A 22324-nucleotide genomic window follows, 5' to 3' on the forward strand; every position below is an offset into this window, starting at 1 on the left:
ATAACTAGGGGAAAACTTATTTCTTAGCACTGCTATAAGAAAAACAGCATGGTTAGTTCCAGTGCAGGTTCACTCCTTTATCGACTGTTGACAGCGCTATCTAATCACAGTTATCAGAAGTCGAACCCGAGATCTCAAATAGGAGGATGCCAATGGAAAATGTTAGGTCTCAACCCATAAAACTAAAACGCAACTAAGTTATAAGTTAAGTACAAGAACTCAGCCATTTTTCAAGAAATCATCTTTTAAAATGGTATTGTCAAGTCTCTTCACTATCCATCAATTCCAACTCATTTTCTTTTTGTTAAGATAGACCACGGATAACATTGTAGATTAGTATACTCGAAGATTTTGATTCGAATCTCTGTTCTTCCATTGTTTCTTTGCTGTAATGCTCCCCAATGTTCAATCTATAATATTGATGCCTTTTCATCGAATTTCGCATATGTTTAAATACATTTCTGCTTATAGGTACCACTCTACTAGACTAATATCTTCGTGCACTTCAGAAATGTGTCTAAATATATAGAAATTCAATTTTGAAAGTGCATTTCGCAGTATAAAATAATTAAGTACAAAAAGTATGAGTACAGAGATTCAAACCGAGGCCCTCAGGATACTAATTTATATAGTTATCCACATGGCTATTCCAATTTTTTTCTCGGAAGTTGGGTAGACAAGAAACCTGACGATAACACAGTTTAAAAATATTTTTGACAAAATTGGCGAGGCGTACTCTATGTTTATAATCTAGACTGTTGGAGTTCAGTCTTCAAACCGTAAAATCAAGTCTGGTTGTCACTAAGATATAGCATTTTCTGTTGGTCATCTTCGTTTGTTACTCAGTTATTAGACATGAGTCCGAATTTTAATAAAAGGGAGGTGTGAACTCCTTGGTCTTCCGAACAAAATCGAGAAAAAGTGAATAAAAGCGACAGATTAAATTTGGAAAACGCTGTACTTTAAGTTGAGGTTAATAGGTTCATATCATGAACCTGGTTCATTTCCAGCATTTGTCTATTTATTTTAACTTATATTTGGCGATTTGTAGCAAGATAATAAGTACATACTTAATATTCGAAATGTGTGATACTTTTTGGAGCATTCTTCGTACTCATTGTATGCGTGTTAGAGATCAATGCGTTCTCTTTCTGTTAGGGTTACTATTTTGAATATTTTATTCTCTCTCTCTCACAGGAGGTGACCCAAAGTTTTTACGCATTGCAATATTAAGTATTTTGTATTTAATTATGCTTCTCAGAAGGAGAAATTAATCAATTTCTGAAGTTGAATTTTCAGTTTCAGAAACACCACAACCAAAGCTGCAGAAAGTCAAGAAGAACGGGGAATTTGAGCTTACTGCCACCAAAACTACAAGAAAATAAATCATTTATATTTCAAATCTGCCTTTCGAAAATTCTAAATTATAAATATAATTCCATAGATACACCAGGCAGTTTCCTAATGGTCACTAGATTTAAAAGCCAATCCTGTGTCAGAATATGGTCGTAAAAATTAAAAGTCAACCGCGGGTAAGAATTCGATTCTCGCTTTAGGTGTTTTCTACGTTAATCTCCGAGCTTTAGTCTTATCTGGAAGGCCATCTGAATTCAGTTGTATCACCAAGGCCCTTAGGCCACTTTGCGGCATTCTTTGTGATGACATGAAATGATTTTAAGTAGCGGAAACGGTAAGAGAAACTGTAGATATTGGTGCAGTGAAATTTCTGAAGTCCAATGAAACAGAAGAACCTCGGGAAAACCTACAACCTCCGATCTTGTTCACCTCGGGTATCACTCCAGTGAACGCCGGAGATCGAATCGAGTTCGAGGAATGGTAAGTTATCGGAGGGGCTTTGGAGTAAGTAAATTAGTTTTTAATATCTTTACAATTTATTATATGTTAAGAGAAAGGGAAAAGAGTTTTGCCTAGATAAGCACAATAATAAATAATCATTAAGACTGTGCGAAGAAAATAAGATACCTACTGAAGACGTTACCTGAATAATATGTATGTAAACTTACATGTTTACTGTATAATTTTTTCTTGTCTTCGGGATACTGTCGAATGTATTAATATTTATATTTTTGTAAAGTTTCCCGTTTATTTAGATGGATTTGCTTTTGGGTAAAAAGGAAATTTGAGGGAGTTACCACTATTTAATGAATAATAGTTTTTCAAATTTATTAAAAATAAATATTGAAAGTGACTTTTTCCAAAAACTGTTTGGTTTCAAATATATCCCTTTATTAACAAGTAAAACTCTGTCTCTCTTCTCTTCCATTCCATTCTACGTTGTATATTCGCATATGTACACACACAAACACGTAGGCTATTATTTATTCGTTGTCTCATAATATTGTCAAAACCCCATTACATGTCCAAGTCGGAGTGTTTTTGGACGCCCTTTTTTTTTTGTCATATTCACATAAAATTTCATGCTATTGCAGAAAACTTAATTATTTTCAAATAAAATGTATATGCCTATAACTTTGCGTTTATTCCACTGCTACAGAAAATAAATTTTAGCCCTTCAATTTCAATGATATTGAAGAAATTATTGTATACAAAACTCAAAGTTACACGATTGAAAAATTTCTTATACGCACTTTTCATCTCATATTACGTTATGCTGCATATGACGTATAAAATATGTAATACGATCAAGATAACATTTCAACAGGAACGAAATTTTAGTGCAATGCGTTTTTAAATAACATAAACCAAATCACTTAAATTTTGTCTTACAAGTCAATGCTTTTCCAATTCCTGGTGTGACCCATATATTTATCACACGGAATAATGTAAAGCTTTACACTGAAAACTAAAAAGATATAAGCCTAATTTTAATTTAGAACTGTTTATGCTACGATTTCATTTATTTACCCACTCATAAAACTATGTGTATGTTAAACTGAATTTTCTTCAAGATCCAACGTACAGTATATAGCTAATGAAAAGATCTTATTGAAGTATTAAATTTTAAGCTAAAAATATACAGTAAAAGATATAAAACAAACTCTGTATGTGAAGAATTCTCGCCAATTTTAACTTAGGCAGCAACGGGTCATTAGGCCAAAATGTCTTCTGAAATCCGAGGCAGAAATTTTCCTTTAATCCAATCCTTCTCTTATAAGATTCGCTCTGATCTATATTATTTACAAAACCTACGAGTTTCTAAATCGAGATACACTTTTCCATTGGCAGTGATGTTATGATATAAAGTGTAACTTGTTACCACTATTAAAAAAAGCCCTGCACTGTACATAAGTATGCACTATGATATGCCTACTAGCATATCGAAAATTTCATCATTCAGAAACACATAAACTGACCGACACCAGAAATCACATCTCATCGTCTGATAAACCTGATTTCGGTTGTTACAACGCAATATGTGATTAGGGCTTGATTTCCATGCATTACACGAAATCCCTAACAAAATTCACAACATCCGTTAATTGGAGGTTCTGAACCCCCAGCACATCAAAGCGTAGAGAATGCACGTCATCGCGAACGCCAGGATGTAATATCGGCACTGTGATTCAGGAACGTAACACTTTCTTTTATACCTGCAGGCACATACAAAACACTTAAAGCAACGTACCATTTTGAAGGCATTTGTTTTATTTCTGTAGACTAATCTTTCATCAAATTTGACAGGACAAAATGCGTGCTCCATGTCTCAGAATATATTGTAAAGAACATCTCATAAGATTCACCATTGTTGGGTGAGATGAGATGAACATTTGAACAAAATAATTTTGACATCTTAACCTTGTGTTCAAACTTCATGTACTCACTGTTTGTAAGTCCATATCTCGTAATATATTTGACTTGACGTTACAATTTTTGGCACTGAGAGAGGGTTATGGTATGTGTTCGAAATGACCACCAGCAACTTGTATACAAAGTCCATGACGCCGAACTGCACACCGAACTACGGTTGTTAGTGTATCTGACGTAATGGCAGCACATGACTCTCGATTTTTGCACGTAGCTCGTCGATTGTTGCTGGTCTTTGTCGATATACGTCATTCTTGACGCTCCCCCAAAGGTAGAAGTCCATAGGTGGCAAATCAGAAGATCGATATGGGTACTCAACAGCACCTCTTCGACCCATCCACCGTCCGGGTAGAGTTCTATCGAGGTACGACCTGACATCTCGATGGTAGTGAGGCGCTCCGTCTTGTTGCAGGTTAACGAGTTCATCACAGGTTTTGGATGGCAGGAAAAATCCTTGTCTCAAGCATGAACTCGTTTACATGTAATAAGACAGAGCACCGCCTCACTACCATCGAGATGTCAGGTCATTCCTTTGCCCGGAGGGTGGGTGGGTCGAACAGGTGCTGTTGAGTACCCACTTCGGTCTCCTGATTTGACACCTCTGGAGTTCTACCTCTGGGGGACCATCAAGAATGACGTGTATCGACAAAGACCAGCAACAATCGACGAACTACGTGCAAAAATCGAAGAGTCATGTGCTGCCATTACGCCAGACACACTAACAGCCGTAGTTCGGTGTACAGTTCGGCGTCATGGGCATTGTATACAAGTTGGTGGTGGTCATTTCGAAAACATACCATAACCCTCTCTCAGTGCCAAAAATTGTAACGTCAAGTCAAATATGTTACGAGACATGGACTTGTAAACAGTGAATACATTTTTTTGGACCCCTCTGTATATATCCAATGTTTCGGAATATCTTACAGGTTCCATCATCAGAATCATGTCATCTAAGACGTGGAAGATTATCTATTCTGTATAACTCTTTGATGACTCGACGCTGAGAATAGAATCTTAGTTCCGAAACGTCGGTGATATCAAGTCTTAATATACGACTGAAAACTCAGAATACTTCTTCTGGACACATTCACAGTGAATGTATGAACTTGCCTATTATTAGCCTTTATGGGGAGGAAATACATCTAACATTTGCAAATTTGATTTGCTTCGATTGAGAAAGAAAGAAATTCTTATGTCTGTTGCCATTCCATTCCTAGATTTCACGACACCAACACAACCCCTGGTTTCTTGCAGCTAGATCATAAACAAATGTATCGTTCCATAAGGTTTGCTTTAATGAGAAAAATAATTTCGTACGCAGAAATTTTAGATACAATTTCATGTCACATTTGCGAAACTAATCTTTATCTCGATAAGATTCCGCCAGTGAACAATTGATCAATAACTGATAGGATAATCCACAAATTCAGTATGTAAAAAATCTTATCAATTTCAGATATCAACAAACCTTTAAATTGTTACGTAAACCAATATTCTAAATCACGCAAAAAATTACTTTAAAAGCCCTTTTTAATGATAATGATTTTCTATTAATCAAAGAAAGTATAACATTTAATTTCATTAGACTACAAGGAGAAAACAGTCGCAATATTGGAAAATTTGAACAGATTCGATTAAAATGATTCAATTCTCTAAGCTACCATTTCTTTTCGAGGTGACGTGACATCTACTATTAAAAAAAAATCTACCGTTGTAGGAGGACTGATTTACTGAGACACAGAATTTATTTCAAACAAACAAATTTAGATGTAATTCTACGTCAACTTATGAAATTCATCTTTATATAGCTATTTTTTTCTCAGTGCAGGATTGGTCAATAACCGACATGAAAACCCACGAAAGCTGTACAAAATGTTGTCAAACCTAGACACTAAGAAATCTCTTAGTAACTTTAAACAATATCCCCCCCCCCCAAAAAAATAAAATTAAAAATCTTTTTAATCTGAATAACATTTCAATAATCTCTTAAATCACATTCATTTTTTAATAAAAATATTTTAATTTTTCTGTAGATTCTACCATGTTAACCATAAAATATATGCTTAAGGGGACAAGGTATTGAATTTTTTTGTTTTTAATGGAAATAAATTCTCTGAATCTCCCTGATCAAGAATATATATATATATATATATATATATATATATATATACATATATATAGTTTTATAATGTTGCGATATGTCTAACCTACAAAAAACAGATTTTAATTGAAGCGGGTGTCTCTTTAAATCAGTAGTGCCTCACCCCTTCACTGAAATGTGAAAGTGAAAACGTTGTGCAGGATGTAAATACCAGTAGTGATAGTGTTGTAAATTAACAGCAATGATGTAGGGCTAAATAGTAGTGGAAATATTACAAATAGTGTAGATTTGTAAATCAGAAATTGATGTTAATTTTTAAACGCGGTTTTCTTAAAACAATATTTTTATGTATATATGCACCTAATCTAAGAAAGTATTAGCGTGAATGAATTGAAATTTTGCACACTCATTGTACATCATATAATGACTTAATGGTAGCACTTTTACATTACTACAATATATATTACAAGATTTAGATATATTTTTGCGTTGAAAATTTCAGGTTTTTCTCGGTAGAATTGTTATAAACGTGTATTATTATTTTTTAAATTGATAAAATCGAGCCAGACTTATAATCTTGCTAGTGAACGTAGATAAGTATATTGTAAATATGTATGAAAAATTTTAGCCATGTACATTAACCAGTTTTCAAGAGAAATGTGCATGAATTTAATTTTTTTTGTTTTTTTTTTTTTTCCTCTTTCATTTCAATTTTTTTAATTCAATTATAACAGTTAATATAATAAAATAACCACCAATATAATCCTAAAAGCATGTAGAGTAACATGTTAAAATTTGAAAATAACACCTTTTATACTTTCGGAGAAATAACCACTCAAAATCAGCAATGATTGCTATGAAAACACCTAGACCACCTTGTCCCCTTAATGGCCTTGAAAATAAAAACTTCTGAAACGATCTTTAAAAACTTGAATAATTTAACCCTAATGACGGAATTTGTAAAGTTACAAAATACCAAACACATCAAATCTAAATACATTGCTGGAAATAAAAAAAAAATTCTTCTCTGAACACAGCCACTGTAAAAGTATAAATTTGTATGTTTTTACTTACAAAATAAAAACCGAAGGAAAAAAATATTTACCGATAGGCTAGTTCCCAGGAAACAGATCACGCAACTAATTTTTCACAACTAACCGATACACTATACCTACGGTGTTATTGTTATCTGGACACGGGAGTGGCACAATGTAAACTAATCTGTCATTGTTGAACTGTTATCATTAAGAAATGAGCCTTTTTCAACTACAGTTAGTGATAAACCACGTATATGTTTTTTTACTGTGCTACGTGACATTCTATACTTATGTGAGAGAGAATAATGAAAAAGATTCCAAAGTACAAAATATCCTAATTCTGCAGTATTAAACAAACGCATACTTTTAAAATCTATAGCAAAAGGTTTTCACAATGATGCTAAAATCTTACATGATGCGCGAAAAATATTCGTTCCGATATTTCACGGATAATTAATGAACTCCAAAGATAAGTTAATGACATACTGACTATTGACTATATTATTCAGTATGTTAGTATATCTCATACATCCAGAGATTAAACTATTTTCAAATAGACTTCGTAACTAAATGTTAATCACTAAACTATCTACAAATTAAATATCATTACTTTTTCAAGTATATGACTGTCAAAAACCTTTTTTACAGGTTTTTAAAGATCGATAAATTTTTTGTTTTAGATAGGCTACATTTATTTTTCTAAAGGTTATATTCTCAGTGTGAAATTTTACTCGTATGTATGTCGTAGTTATAGAAAGTTATGTGAATTTTCTTCTTTCTAGTCGACTGCCCTCGCTCACTTTTTGTTTATTATAAGTCTAGCAACTTCCCTTGTTATGTATCCAACTTCACTGATTATAGTGCTTTAAGACCAATCATCTAACATTCTATCTTTTTTACGTGCTGTAAGCCGTATAATTTTTAAATATTCAGAGTCTACATCATGCTACTCAGATGGATCAGTTAGCCTATATCTTATTTATATAATCATTTGCCACCAAATCTAAATCTACATAACCTATTCTGTTCCAATTATATTTCATTACAGCAATTTGTAGTTGTCAAATACTTCCAAATGTACAGGTTCTACCAAACGTTTGAGGACACTTCCTTCGAAAGGAATATTTCACTGTTGTCCTCACACTTATGTGAAATACCCTGATGTTTAAAAATGGACCTAATCCCTGTGAAAAAATTAAGTTTTTACTGCAAATCCAAGCTCTATACTGTATGTATAACAATTTTTCTGCTATGAAAACCTATTGAAAAATTCAATTTTTTTAGGAGAAAAATTACTTAGATCAATGAACTTTGAGTAGAATTAGAAATATCTGAAAAGCTTCTTGTGCAAATTTAACTTTTTGTTTAAACAAATCGTAACACTTCGTACACGCATTAAAATCCACATTTTTTCTTTATTTTCTAAAATTCTTTTGAGTTTTAAATTCGCAGCAAATTGAACCGGGACCGCTACTGTCACTGAGAGCATAACATTAGGAGTAATAGGCCTACTAGACAATCATCTTATTCCTTTCATTTTAGTAAACAGTAATGAAGTTTGCTACAAGTGTGCAAAAGGTTAGATTTCTTCCTTGAAAAAAAAAGTGAAAATGGGTTTAAATTCAGGAATGTGGACGTGAAGTGGCAGATTATTATGGTGTGGGAGAATGACTCGAGATAATATTTAACTCTATCCGAAAATTCATTGATCTAAATACAGCCATTCTGGAGTAGCTAATTGATTCTTTCCCTACAAAAAAATGTATTTTTTTTAAATAAGTTTTCATAACAGAAAAATTGTTATATACCCCACAGTTTGAAAGATAGAGAGATTGGGTTTTCAATTAAATAAAAACTTGATTTTTCGCAGGAATTTGGTCCCTTTATAAACATCAGAGAATTTCACAAAACATAAGGAAAGGAGTGAAACATCTCTTTCGAAGGAGTGTCCTTAAACTTCTGGTAGAACCTGTACAGAAGCACAAGAGTGGTAAGTTCTTTCCAAGAAAAAAATACTTCAGTAACTTTTCTACTTCTTATTTTTGTCAGATGTTGCCTATATTATTGTCCTATCTACAAATTATATCACATCCGAAGTATCTAGCTGAAACTAGTTAATTTGTTAACTCCCATTCAAACATTCAAAAGAGAAAAACCAAATGAATCCATTTACAAAAAAGGCAAGTATGGTGCAGTTATAAACAAAAGTTTTGCGTCGTAACTACAACATGAATTTTTGTATTTTTAGGTAACATATTTTATTTTGAACTTTGAACGTTTCCCTACAATGCCGGCTTCTCCTTATTACATTTATCCCGTGCTACCGTAACTAACAAAAAGTTATGAATATTTTTCAAACTTTCCACATCAAGCAAGCCTTATCCGTTTACTCGTACTTGCTTTTCTGCTCCTATCCACTCCAAAGAAGAGATACTATTGATCAATTCTTATTGCTAGTTTCTCAGCCGGTTTCTGGAGTTGTTTTAAGCTACAATTCTAATAATAAAAGTAAATGAAATAGCACACAACAAATTGATTTGGATTTCAAAAGTGTTGTATTGACAGTAAATTAATGCAAATCTTAATTTAACCACGAAGATTATAAGCAACAATAACCGTGACAATTAGACCAGATGACTTACTTTAGAGCTTTAAATGTTTCATCCAGGGTTGTGATAGATATCCAGTATCAATATATGGCAAAATGACAAATCTCAGATAGAAGGCTATGTGATTACATCGAATTGCATAACGATTATGGTTATGAACAGTGGTGATCAATTTCTACGGCAACGATGCAGAACTGCGCTCCAATTGTAGCATACATCACGAGCCGGACTACGTCATTCATCCTTCCCCCAAGGTCACGCGTCATCCACATGACAAGGTACAGCAGATTTGTATTCACTGTCTAGAGGTAGAATTCGAAGCAATATCGGTCGGAAAGTACTAGTTTAAAGAGCAATGGGGAAAATGAATACTTCTGTATTCAAAATAATCACAAAGCATGTTGTCTCATTTGTGAACAATTTATTGTTATAATTATTTTGGTCGGAAATACTTTCGTCATTTTCTCCGTGAGCACTAGTTTATCGTAATCCGCCACATGGTTGTAGACAAGTTACGGAGAAGTCATTCAATGCCGGTGAACTGTGGAAGGGGAACCAATGATTTCCCCATGCTTCCACCCCTATCTCTGTGAGTTCTGCATCCCTGTTCTATGGTATTGAGTATTGAAAACTTGGCATCCGTAAATAAGGTAAGACCTCCAAAATTATTATTGCTATTCTGAGTGTAACATGGAGTCACATTTTTCTTAGTCAAACTTGAAATATTCTCTGACTAAAAGTGATGAAACCAGGCCTTTCTGATCTACGTAAAAAACTTTTCTACCCAGTCTTGTAACCCAATTCTATGCAAACTACTTTCAAATAGTGAGGCCGCTTTGGTTGGACTAAAACTGTTCTCTATTACCCTACATAAAAAATCTCTTCTACTGCTAAATTCTACTCTATAAGGAATCACAGATTCATCCCTGAACATAAGTAAATTACGTCACGATTGAGAGGGAGAGGGTGTGGGAGGGAGTGAGAGGGCAGTGCCACCACCACCACCAACTGTGCAGGAATGATGACGTCAATTGAGGAAGTCATGCGATGTTCAGATAGCGAAGAGCCAACAGGCTTTTTAAATGCGAGTGTTTGAAATGCTTTTGGCTGTGTATGCCGATGATAAAAACATTCAAAACAAGCGTCTTACATAGTTATTGGGAGACATACAAGCTGTTGAATGATTTCTGAATACAAGGGTTGGGGATGATTTGTATATGGCGATTATATCGACACGTAGAGGGCTGAGAGATATGTTTTTAAACCATGCAAGTGAATCATCATGCAATTTCCGAACGCATGAAATGGAATACAGGAATGTCGATAGCACGAAATAGCTTATAAGTTATTACTGCAAGTCAGGCTTTTAAAGAGTAAAGCAGAGCTCTCTGCCGGTTGGAGGTGTAAACTAGTGAGTCAGCTGTTGATATAAATGCATAGTTTTTTATATGGCGCTGTTTTTATAGAGAATACTTTTATTTTACAGTATATAAAACAATACAATTGTTTCCATTCAATGTGAACTCTAGTCCAATTATCTGTGTCATACATTATCGGTGGCACTACTATGAAGTTATAGAATTCTTTTAGCAGAACACGGTAAATAAATTGAAATAACAAAGCAAAGGCGAAATAAAAGAAATAAACGAGAAGAAAGAAGAAACGGAACAAGAAAAACGAATAAAGGAAAGAAACAATGAAATCTGAAGAAGAAGAAGAAGAAGAAGAAGAAGAAAGAAGAAGAAAAGCAAAATAAGGAAATAAATAAGTGAAATGATACAATAAAAGAAACAAGAAAAGCAAAATAAGAAAAGACACAAGGGAAATGATACAAGAAAAGAAATAGGAAAAGCATAATAAGAAAATTATGAAGGAAAAGAAAACAAAATAAGAAACGAAGGAAGTAGAAGAAGAAAATAAATATGGAAAACGAAACGAGGAAAGTTCAATGTGAAGAAAAGAAGAAAATATATTTAGAAAAGATAAAAGAAATTAAATATGTAAAAGAAAGGAAGAAAAGCGAGAAAGGAAAGAGAAATAAACAAAGAGAAAGAAATGAGAAAACAAGAAAAGGCAACGGAGAAGAAATCTGGAAAGAAATCATAAAATGGAATAGTTCAGGATTCAAACGAATAATCATGGCAATATAGATGTTAGCTGATAAGTTTCGATCAAAGAGGCATAATAAAATAACATACTTTCAGAAATTATTGATAAAAGAAATAACATTTATGTAGAAATTTTATTAATGTATTCTTAAGTTGTTGAAATCTGAATTCAAAATACACCAAATAATACGAAATCGATTAAAATAAATTTTTAAAGGGTTATTTTTATAACGAGACTCATGATATAGGTAAGCATCATAAGCTATTAACGGAAAGATTACTAAACCTTTTTTTTTCATTAATCTACCGAGTTATAATTTATTTTTGGTTCTCTGTGAATTATGGGTCTAAGTACCGTAAGGTAACTTTATTTTTGTGTCATATCTGATACAAAATTCCTTCGTATCTAGTACGCACCTCCAATCGCCAGATGATTCTGACGCTGTTAAGTTGCCACTATTAACTCGATAAGCCATCTGCCAGCACTATGACATAGAGGGGGGCAGTTTGGCACTTCTAATGGAAGGTGTACCCTCTCCCCCTCACTGGGGGCCCGGCAGCGGAGTGAACATGGGTCAGAGCCCAACGGCGGCGGGTATGGGGTGGTACATAGCGGACACGTCGAGGCCCTGCACCCCCAGCAGGTCACTCATGCTGTAGGTGAGAGCCGCGGCAGTGGCGGGGGCAGGGTGGGGACGCAGGGCCGCCGCGGCGGCGGTGGCGGCAAACGCCCTCTTACACGAGGCTGCAGCTTGCACCGCCCCCGCCATGTTGTACAGGGTCGTGGGTGTGTATTGTAGACAATTTGGGTTGGAGGCTGCGCCGGAGGGGGCCATGGCGATGGGTACCATGGCGGCATGGAGTCCCACCCCCAAGCTCACCCCCGCGGGCACGGCGGCGGGGCCGTGGTGCGCCCCCGCGGCGGTGGGAAGGGGATACGGGGTGTAGCGGTAAGCGGCGGCGGGATTCGCCGCGATACTGGAGGCTCCTGTGCCGCCGACCGCGGCCGCGGCTGCTGCGGCTGCCGCTGCGGCGGCGGGGTTCAGCATGAGCAACTCACCGTATGCGCCTCGGCCCGCGGCCCGCGTCTTCGCCAGGTTCGCCGGCAGCATCACCTCCTTGGGCTGCGCCTTCTTGCACTCCACCTGCAACACGACAGCACACTCGATATCAGCCTACATCGTACTGTGATAGCACCAATCTAGAACTAAGATTACAACGTGTTCATAATGCATGTGTCCATTATACAGGATGGAAAATAACTTCTTAAATTTTAGTTTTACAGAAGAAAGTTTTATACAAAAGCCGTTGGAGATAAACCATGCAATACGACACCTGTGTTCGAAAAAAGTTAGTTATTCAAGTATACAGTGTGTGACAGTGAACTTATTTTTTTAAACGACACCCTATATTAAAATTTAGCCTAAATATTTCGAATCTCCATTAAATTATACGTATGAATATGTAGAAATTAAACTCATTCACTCGTTTCATGTCTTTTAATTATTTATTAAACTCGTTTCGTGGACTTCAAACTTGAGACAAATAAACAGCCTATGTAAAATTAAACAAAACACTATGACTAATCAAACTTGACAACATAGCCTCAAAATGATATACTGTAATTCATACTATTTTATCATGTTGCTAATCATATTCCCGTTTATTCCTTATTTCCTCGAACTAGACTTCTTAACTTGCTCCGTACGGTTATTTTTCGTTATTGTTTATCATATAGGCCTACTTTTATGTACGATAAGTTACTTTATTTTTGTTATGTTAGAGATATTCATTTTGACACGGATCTTAACTTCGCCTTTAATAAGTAGGCCTAGTGCATAGTGGTCTGAATTAAAGTTATATCTTCTCACAATCTAAAATTATATCTGCTGTTTTACTGTTAGCCAGAAAATAATCTATTTTTGTTCTAGTATTTCGTAATGATCAAGTAAACTTGTGAATCTCTCTGTGTGAATATTATACTAATTCTTAACTTATAAATCAAAGAAAACCAACAGATAGGACTGAAATCCTCATTGTTACTTAGTACCGACTGTTTCGTGAGGTGGGACCTTTAACATCCCACCAGTCAAGTGTTTTTCGGAGCCTCTAATGGAATAGTTTTTGTCTTTACGTAAACCGTATAATGTTTAAATAAGTCAAATTTATTACTTTTGGAATTATATCTAAGGTTAAAGGAGTTCAATAACAGTAACGTCACAGAGTAAATCCTTAAAATAAAAGTACCACAATTTTTCTGCGTTATTTTGTGTTATTTCTTTTTATTTAATGGGAAATCGACTTTTTTTCTAGAAATAATTTGTAATATCGCAGTAAATTCAGTAGCACTCGCAAGCGCACGGAAACACCCTTTCTCCGCAGCAGTGAGAGGGAAAGATGTGTCACTGCCTGCTCGCTCCATGCTCCGCGGTATTCAGACCTTGGGGTAAAGCACGCGTCTACATTTACGTAACAGAATGGTCAAACATCCAATACCTAAGTGATTTATTAATAACCAAAGTATTAAAATATTCTTAAACGGTAAAAGTGGCAAAAATATTATGCAAAATATTTGTTGAAGCTGAGAACTCTAATGTAAAGACGTTTAGGTTAGTCCTATATTTCAAAATATGTTTAAAAGACAACAGCATCAAAATGTGTCGTGGAAAATAATTATTTCTAGGAAATCTACGCGCAAAAGGACTAAATGGTCGAGGACTTTTCCATTAATGGTAGGTAAGCTAAAAATTCTTCCATTAAAGAACCGTCACTGAACACCTTCCGCCCTGTGTAATCCCTTCCTTGTCAGCAATCCATAAACCTGACGTTCACTTTCTTATTTGGGTGTATACAGTAAAGGATTTTATTTGTATAAATCTTCGAATAATAGTTCAAGAAAATAAACCATTCATTCACAGTTTTCTGTCCAAGGGCAGATCTTTCACTACAACCCCAGCATTAACAACCTTTCCTATTTCTGTCTTCCATTTAGTCTTCGCATATTATCTTAATGTCGTCTATCACAGTGGCGACTCGTGATATTTTTTGTTTGTAGGATATGAGATTGACGACTGATGACCAAGACAGAAACTAATAACAGTAATAACAGTAATAATAATAATAAGAAGAAGAAGAAGAAGAATAGAGCACGCGCAACTAATTTCTTGCTACAGTTCAATTCTTCTAAGTGATCAAATACAACTTCAGATATTCTTTCGGCAGTCCTGTCATTTGAAAGTCCTGTTAATTCTTGTGTTTTATTATAGCTCATTTTATTTATTTTTATGTAATTTTGGTTTTTATTCATTCTATTTTTTATATTATATCATTTTAAATTATTTATTACTTCGTTTATTCTATTCTTTTAAAATGATCAATGAACTTCATTTAAGAGGCTACAAGGGTACTTGAAAATTCGTATTGTAGTCTCTGACAGGGTTTCCACACCACCACCTAGAAAGAAGGGTCGTGGTATTGGGATATGCGGTCATAACCTTAAACGCAGTTAAAGTCAAGACATACCCCGACCTCCGCACTCATCCCTGTCCGTAACTTCACTGTAGGAAAAACAGTTTGCTGTAAGATATTTGGATGGTTCCTCGGAAAGCATTCCTAAGGTCTGAGATGTGCAGTGGCGACAAATCACGACAGAAAGTGGAAGTTTGAAGAAAATTATTAAAACGGGACGCATTAAAAACATAATCTGTAATTAAAATATTTTCTATCTTCAGGGGGCACGAAATTAAACTGTAGGATCATCCTCATATCCTTCATGGAAGAACCGCCACTGGTACATCATCTGATATCTTCTTCTGCCCCGAACTCTTCTCCCGTTCACCATTCCTTCCAGTGCATCCTTCAGTAGGTAGTTTCTTCTCAGCCAGTGACCTAACCAATTCCTTTTTATCTTCCTGATCAGTTTTAGCAGCATTCTTTCTTCATCCACTCTTTCCAACACAGCTTCATTTCTTATTCTGTTTGTCCATTTCACACGCTCCATTCTTCCCCATTTCCAAACATAAGGCCTACTAATATAGTTCCCAAGATGTCAAAGGAACTGAATTATTTTTTTATTTTTATTTTATTGGGTTATTTTACGACGCTGTATCAACATCTAGGTTATTTAGCGTCTGGATGAAATGGAGGTGATAATGCCGGTGAAATGAGTCCAGCATCGAAAGTTATCCAGCATTTGCTCGTATTGGGTTGAGGGAAAACCCCGGAAAAAACCTCAACCAGGTAACTTGCCCCGACCGAAATTCGAACCCGGGCCACCTGGTTTCGCGGCCAGACTCGCTGACCGTTACTCCACAGGTGTGGACACTGAATTATTGTAAATTGCGTAAATGTATAGAACCTAATTCTGTCGTCGATTTGCACGTCCAAAATTACAACATAACAGACTTAAAAATTAAAATGTTCATTGATACTGAATGTATATACCCATAGTGATCTAATTAGAAAAGAATATGAACATTTTAATTTGTTAACTTGTTATAGTTTTTGCGATTTTCCAAGACTTTGTTATTTTGGACATGTCCTCTTTTGCAAATCGACGACAGAATTAGAAAATAAGTGTCAACTTCGTGACGATCATTTTTATTGGCTACTTACGACTTAAGCAAGTTCCGAGTCAGGGACATAAATTCCCCTTATTGAAATATCAATCATGAGCGTCGGCGAATCAAATAACATGACAAACATGCGGTATTGGCAAATCGTGTACAAACGTGAGGACTAAGTGTTTCTGCAAAGGAATAACCGCACTCGCAGAGAGGCCGGGGATATCAAGAGTGACCATACATTTGTTGTGTGGACTATCAGTCGTCTGCATATGTGTTGCAGGGATTACGGCAGACAGGCTGGCTTGAGCACACGTTTATGTATTAATCCTATCATCTCTGGATATGATATTACCACATATCATCGGGACGGACGTTGAAGAACGATGCTGGGCTAGACTACATGACACCGGCTTGTTCGGCTTAAACTGTTCTTCCGTGCCTATATCTTGTTGAATACAGCGCTGGCTTTATTACAGCCTGGATGGACATTATTGAAATATACACAAAATTTACTAAAGTATGTACTGTATACAAGTATAATTAATATATTCAAAATAACGTGGACAGGCACATCACCTTGCTCTCTTCTGTTTTATGCAACGAAAGTAATTCTGTAGTTTTCCTTGTTGAAAATTCTACATATGCTCTGAACAATGGCGGACCGTAGATATGAGTCACAAAGGTTTTAAGTTAAAATAGATAAACGGACAGACAGAGACAAGCCAGTAAATTTATATTAGTTTCTTCTGATGTAGTAAAAACGAAAGTAATTCTGTGCTTTTCCTTGATCAAATATCTACTCATACATCTGTTCGGCTAGTAGAATTTAGCCACAATGACCAGTTGTTACTCACTCCCCTACTTGAAGCCACACCCCTATTCGCCAGCTTCCAAATTGATAACCTCCTGAATCCTGAGAGTAATAGTATTTTTTTAATTGGATTGAAAGAAGAGAATTGAGAGGAAAAATTTAAAAGGTACGCAAAACGCGTCCTTGCAAGGGTTTCGGGGCTGTAAGAAACTAAATATGCGAGCTCCAAGACTGTTGGCCACTTGTCTCACTGCGGGTTACGTTGCTCCACTGAAGAAGCTCTAGAAAATTTTGAAGGGGAAAACCGAAAATGGACGTAACCTCTTAGGTACTACATAGCCTACGCGAGGGGACGGAAATGTGATCAAAGTGATCACGGGACGGGACGAGGAAGAAATGGCTGGTGTAAATCTGCACATTGAAATGAACTGTGTCATATCGCAGTGCAGGAAGAGTCGAGAAGACTCGTTTGTTTGCCGTTAGGATGGCAAGTGTTATCTTGCACATTGAAAGGGGCTTTGGCATTTCGCAGTGCAAGTGGAGTCGAGAAGACTCTGTCGTCTGTTGTTCGATGACAAGGCAGGTGAAGGCCGTCAGAAGAAACGCCGTGAATTCTGAATATGCAAATTGAAAGGTTCCCTGTCCTTTCGCATTGCTACTAAATGAGTGACCTCGCACATTTAATAGGCAATTTATAGGTTCTGAACTAGGGTATTACGTCGTTGTTAGAAAAGGGGGAATATATGGGGAAGGGCATATAGGTCCGTGGCCCATTTCTTTTAGGGCTCATCCCGATATTTGCCTTAACGCCTTAGGAAAACCACGGATATACCTTAGGCAGGATGAGTTGTCTCATATAAGAGACTAGCCAATTCATGCATGATTTTGATACAAGATGTACTTGCAGCGACCTGAAGTACAGTATAATGTACCTACATTTGTGCCCTAACTGTAACCTGGGAATTTTTCAGCATTTTTCCTCATATCAGTGACTTTTTTTTAAGTGTAGAATTATACTGAACTTTAAAAATAAAACAACAAATGTCTCAGGACTCAGAAGGCTAAACCATTGCACGGATATTTCTCAGATGTACGAGGAAATTTGTCCGGGAATGGTGTACATGAAGTATAATAATGTTTAATAAAACATGAATGAATCTTGATCTTAAATAAAACATGCAAATTAATGGTGATCTTCTCCAAAAGAAGCCAATTATTTCTTTTTTTGCAATAATTTTTATATTATAACATACTAAAGTGGACATATATATTTTTTTAAACTTTCACAATTTTCATCCATAATTTGTGAAATTTAAACTACATAGATAGGCCTACAATACTATTATCTGTACAAAATTTGGTGCCATTATGGATAATAGTTTTCTAATTTAATTTTTTTTATATTTTATATTAACGTCACTGAGAAAAGGCTCCTTGCGTCAAAGTTTTCATAATTTTTAGTTCGTATTTATTCAAAAGCTCATGGAAATAAAAATTGTTTAGTTTTTTGAGCTCAGTCTAAATAGAGAGTCAATTTTTTTAACTTAATTAATTAACAGCATATTTTAATCTATCAGCATAAATATGAATATGCTCCGAAGGAACTTAATATTAATATTTCATACAAATGCTAATTAAATTTTCTTTATCAACATTTAATTAACCTCTGTGAGAAGTTTCAAACAAATCTGTCAATAACTGTTGTGAAAAGAGCTTTTTTATGCAAGCAACTGTCAGAAATTTTAAAGTCGAGAAAACAGCATTAAAAAAACATTTCTCTGAATTCACTCTCACACCATATGTTTGGCAACATTTTATTACTGCATATGGCTGCATCATTTAAAACAGTTTCAAATATAATTATGATCATAAAAGAAAAAAAGTGGATTTATTTTTAATTTTTCAGTATTATTTCACCATAGTATCCCCTTGAAATTGTGAAGAGAAAAATATGTTAAATAATTTTTTCGTACAAGTATTTCAACACAATTATGATTGTAAAATATCTGTTTTATTAGTCACTATGTTAAATGTATAATAATGTTCTTTTGCGCTTGGACGTGAAGCTGATACGATATTTCGGATTCTAACAAACTGAATAACATTATTACAATTTTTAATTAATTCACATTCTTATTCAGGCGGGAAACTGCCGTCACAAAAGTCAGAATGCTGCAGTTTGCATTGTAGTAGTTCTTGCACAGCGAAATCGTTCTGATTTTCCAGACACAGAATCTGACATGACACACCACCATGCATAATGCACAGACATTTTAGCTCAAAATGACGCAGAGCCTGTACACTATTCTATATTAATTTCTTTAAAAATGCAGAATAACAAAAGAGCTACGAGACCGAATAGAAGTTTCTGGTATTCCGGGCACCGCTCTTGTTGATGTCTGCTCATTTCCCGTGAAATTCCACGCCTTGCCTCGTTTATCCGCCAGCTTTAGTTTATCCGTCGACTGGATGACGCGAACTACTCTCTTGCTTAGAACTAAGTCGAGTTATTTAAATGAATGTTCGGAGGGAAGAGGAGGAAGAGAAGGGTAAGCACGGTGTTTTAAATACTGCTGGGATTACGGAGGATAAATGAGAGACTGAAATGTGCACCCGACGCTGGATACAAAAAACTACTCCAATGAGAATTTAAATCGTGGGAATTCAATAACTTAACTTACTTTATACCAACGTACTGTTCCTTGACTCCTAGTTATAAAGATCCATACCGCAGTTAACCCTTAAATTGGCAAAACTTCATTTCTCACTCTAGTTTATTAAACCGTGTCGGACCGTAAAGAAAACAACTATCGCAATGTCTATATTTTATATGTTGTACAATATTATATTATTGTGTAATTTTGGTTATTTAATTTTACTACCAATTTCTTCTATTGTTCTATTAAAACAGTTCATTAGACGTTCAAATAAACATTTTTCAGATTTATTTTCAATGAAGAATACCAGACATTCTGAAAGTTATTTGCTTCCATAATAATGAAAGATACTCTCTCTCGAGCCAATACTAAAGATAACCACGCATATAAATATCTACACCACACCGCCATTAAATATATGAAAAACACCCAACCCCACTTGATTAATAACTATAAAAATATTTGATTTTTAGTAATATTATTATCTTACGTAAGTAATACATAGCTGTAACCAGAAAATTACACATCACAGAATCGAACCTGTAAATTATTTTTTTTTAAGTTAACTTTTTAATAACCAATTTAATTTGAGCTCTAAATATGTCAGCATTCTTGCAAATCATGGCCTTCGTGTAATATTGTTTACTGTAGTATGTGTTTTGTTTTGTTCTGAAATGCAACACGGCCGACTTGATGCTCGCTTCGCTTCTCCTTTACAAAAAAGCGAAGGGTATATCACGTCGGCCGTGAATGCTATTAGCTAGTTCTCAAAACTGACGACAGATGGATTTTGGAAAATAGGAAAATTATGTTTAAAAATTGACATTTCACTGAAAACTACTATTTTTCCGAAAAACTTTGAGTTCCAAGCATCAAAATGAGGGGTCATTTATTAAAATCCGTCCAGCCGTTTTCCCGTAATTTCCATTACCAATTCAAATTATATATATAGATATTAATCTGTTGTATCCTATAGGATACTTTGTGAATTTAAGGGTTAATAAATAGGATATTATTCATCAGTGTTCTTTATTAACAATAATGACGTCAATATTATTGTTATAAATGTTTATCATTATTACTTACTAGTTTAAATTTCTATTCATACAAAGAAAAAGTAGTAGTCTTATTACGTTAGTAGTAGTCATCATCATCGTCGTCGTCGTCGCCATCATCATCATCATCATCATTATCATCATCATCATCATCATCATCACCATCAGCTATTCGGGTTATACGTTAGACTTAATGACCTTTCCTATCCTATCAAGAAAATGCACCTTCACGGTACACAGACATTTGGTAATTTTCATAAAATATATTTCCAATATTTGTATCTACTACTTACATGTCCACGAAATAAGAATCACGACAAAGGAGTTCAAATAATAGAAATGTCCCATAATTATTGACAAAAGGAATTAGTGATTTTGATATGTCCAATTAGTATACCACAATGTCCATTTTTGATTAAGGCCACTGATAAGAAAATGTTTTGTAATGTTAATGTAGGTCTGCATATAAAATACATTTTCCATTAAGTAAAAAATAGCTTTTCTTTAAGAATATTGTATAATACATGTTTTGTGTGTACGTTTTTGAGTAATTAAATGTTACTAATTAGTTTCTTTGCCGTTGTACAAAAATGGTGTATGTGTAGCTACATACATGGTTATTTCCGCCCTCTGATAACGAATTTGAATGACGTCATATGCGTCAGGGATCACACCGACAGCTGAATTGCGGCGAGAAATGACAGATCAGTAGTGAGTGATTTCGTAATCAGAGTGCACGGTGTATCACAGTAGCAATGCCCAAGAAAATCCAGCCTTTTTGGGAGGGGTACATAACAATCCTTTCCGATGCCAAGTACAGTTACGTGAAAATCATAGGAGCCTGCAAAAAAACGTGGTTTCGCTATTTCCAAGAAAGGCATCTTGTGTGTACCTAGTAAGATTGGCAAAGCTTGGATGGGATTAATTCCAGAGTGGAAAAAGCAAGCAAATCCACCCCCGTCACAAGTCCTCGCACCTCAGGAGATGATACAAATTAAATCCATTCGAGCTTTACCAATCTTATTAAGTACACAGAAGATGCCTTTCTTGCAAATAACGAAACCTCGTTTATTGCAGGCTTCTTTTATTTTCACTTAACTGTACTTGGCATCGGAAAAAGTTATGCACCCCTCCCAAAAAGGCTCGAGTTTCTTGGGAATTTCTGCTGTGATTCGCCGTGCACTCTGACTATGAGATCACTCCTACTAGTCTGCCACCTCGCGCCACAATTCAACTGTCGTGTGACTTCTACTCATATGATGTCTTTCAAATTCGTACCAGAGATCGGAAACAACCCTATATTCCTGGTGGTGCGGAAGAGAAGGCCTGACGGCCTTAACTCCACCAGAATAAATATCATCTTTCAAGATTTGGACTTTTAAAGTCCGATCCATCCCCATCATTCAAAGTCATCCACCCAACGTCTTCAGGGTCTTCCAACATCTCTTCTCGCAATTGGATGGCAGTCGAATATAACTTTCGGTAGCCTGGTGTTATTCATTCTTCCTACATGTTCTTTCCAATATGTCGTATTTTATTGAATGTTTTCCGTCAGATTAGTTTATAGGCTATATTTCTAATTCATTCCTTATGTA

General features: G+C 35.3%; 1 protein-coding gene across 8 annotated transcripts in view; it reads right to left on the reverse strand.

Moving 5' to 3' along the window:
- Rbp6 (RNA-binding protein 6) overlaps positions 1-22324 on the reverse strand; it is a 1547649-nt gene that overhangs the window by 175239 nt on the left and 1350086 nt on the right. For all 8 annotated transcript variants that reach the window (XM_069847737.1, XM_069847734.1, XM_069847740.1 and 5 more), the window contains one exon: positions 12702-12786. In XM_069847737.1, the coding sequence (XP_069703838.1) occupies positions 12702-12786 (85 nt within the window). The remainder of the gene's footprint in view (positions 1-12701; positions 12787-22324) is intronic.

The sequence above is a fragment of the Periplaneta americana genome, chromosome 15, assembly GCF_040183065.1.
Source record: "Periplaneta americana isolate PAMFEO1 chromosome 15, P.americana_PAMFEO1_priV1, whole genome shotgun sequence".
NCBI classification, from domain to species: domain Eukaryota; kingdom Metazoa; phylum Arthropoda; class Insecta; order Blattodea; family Blattidae; genus Periplaneta; species Periplaneta americana.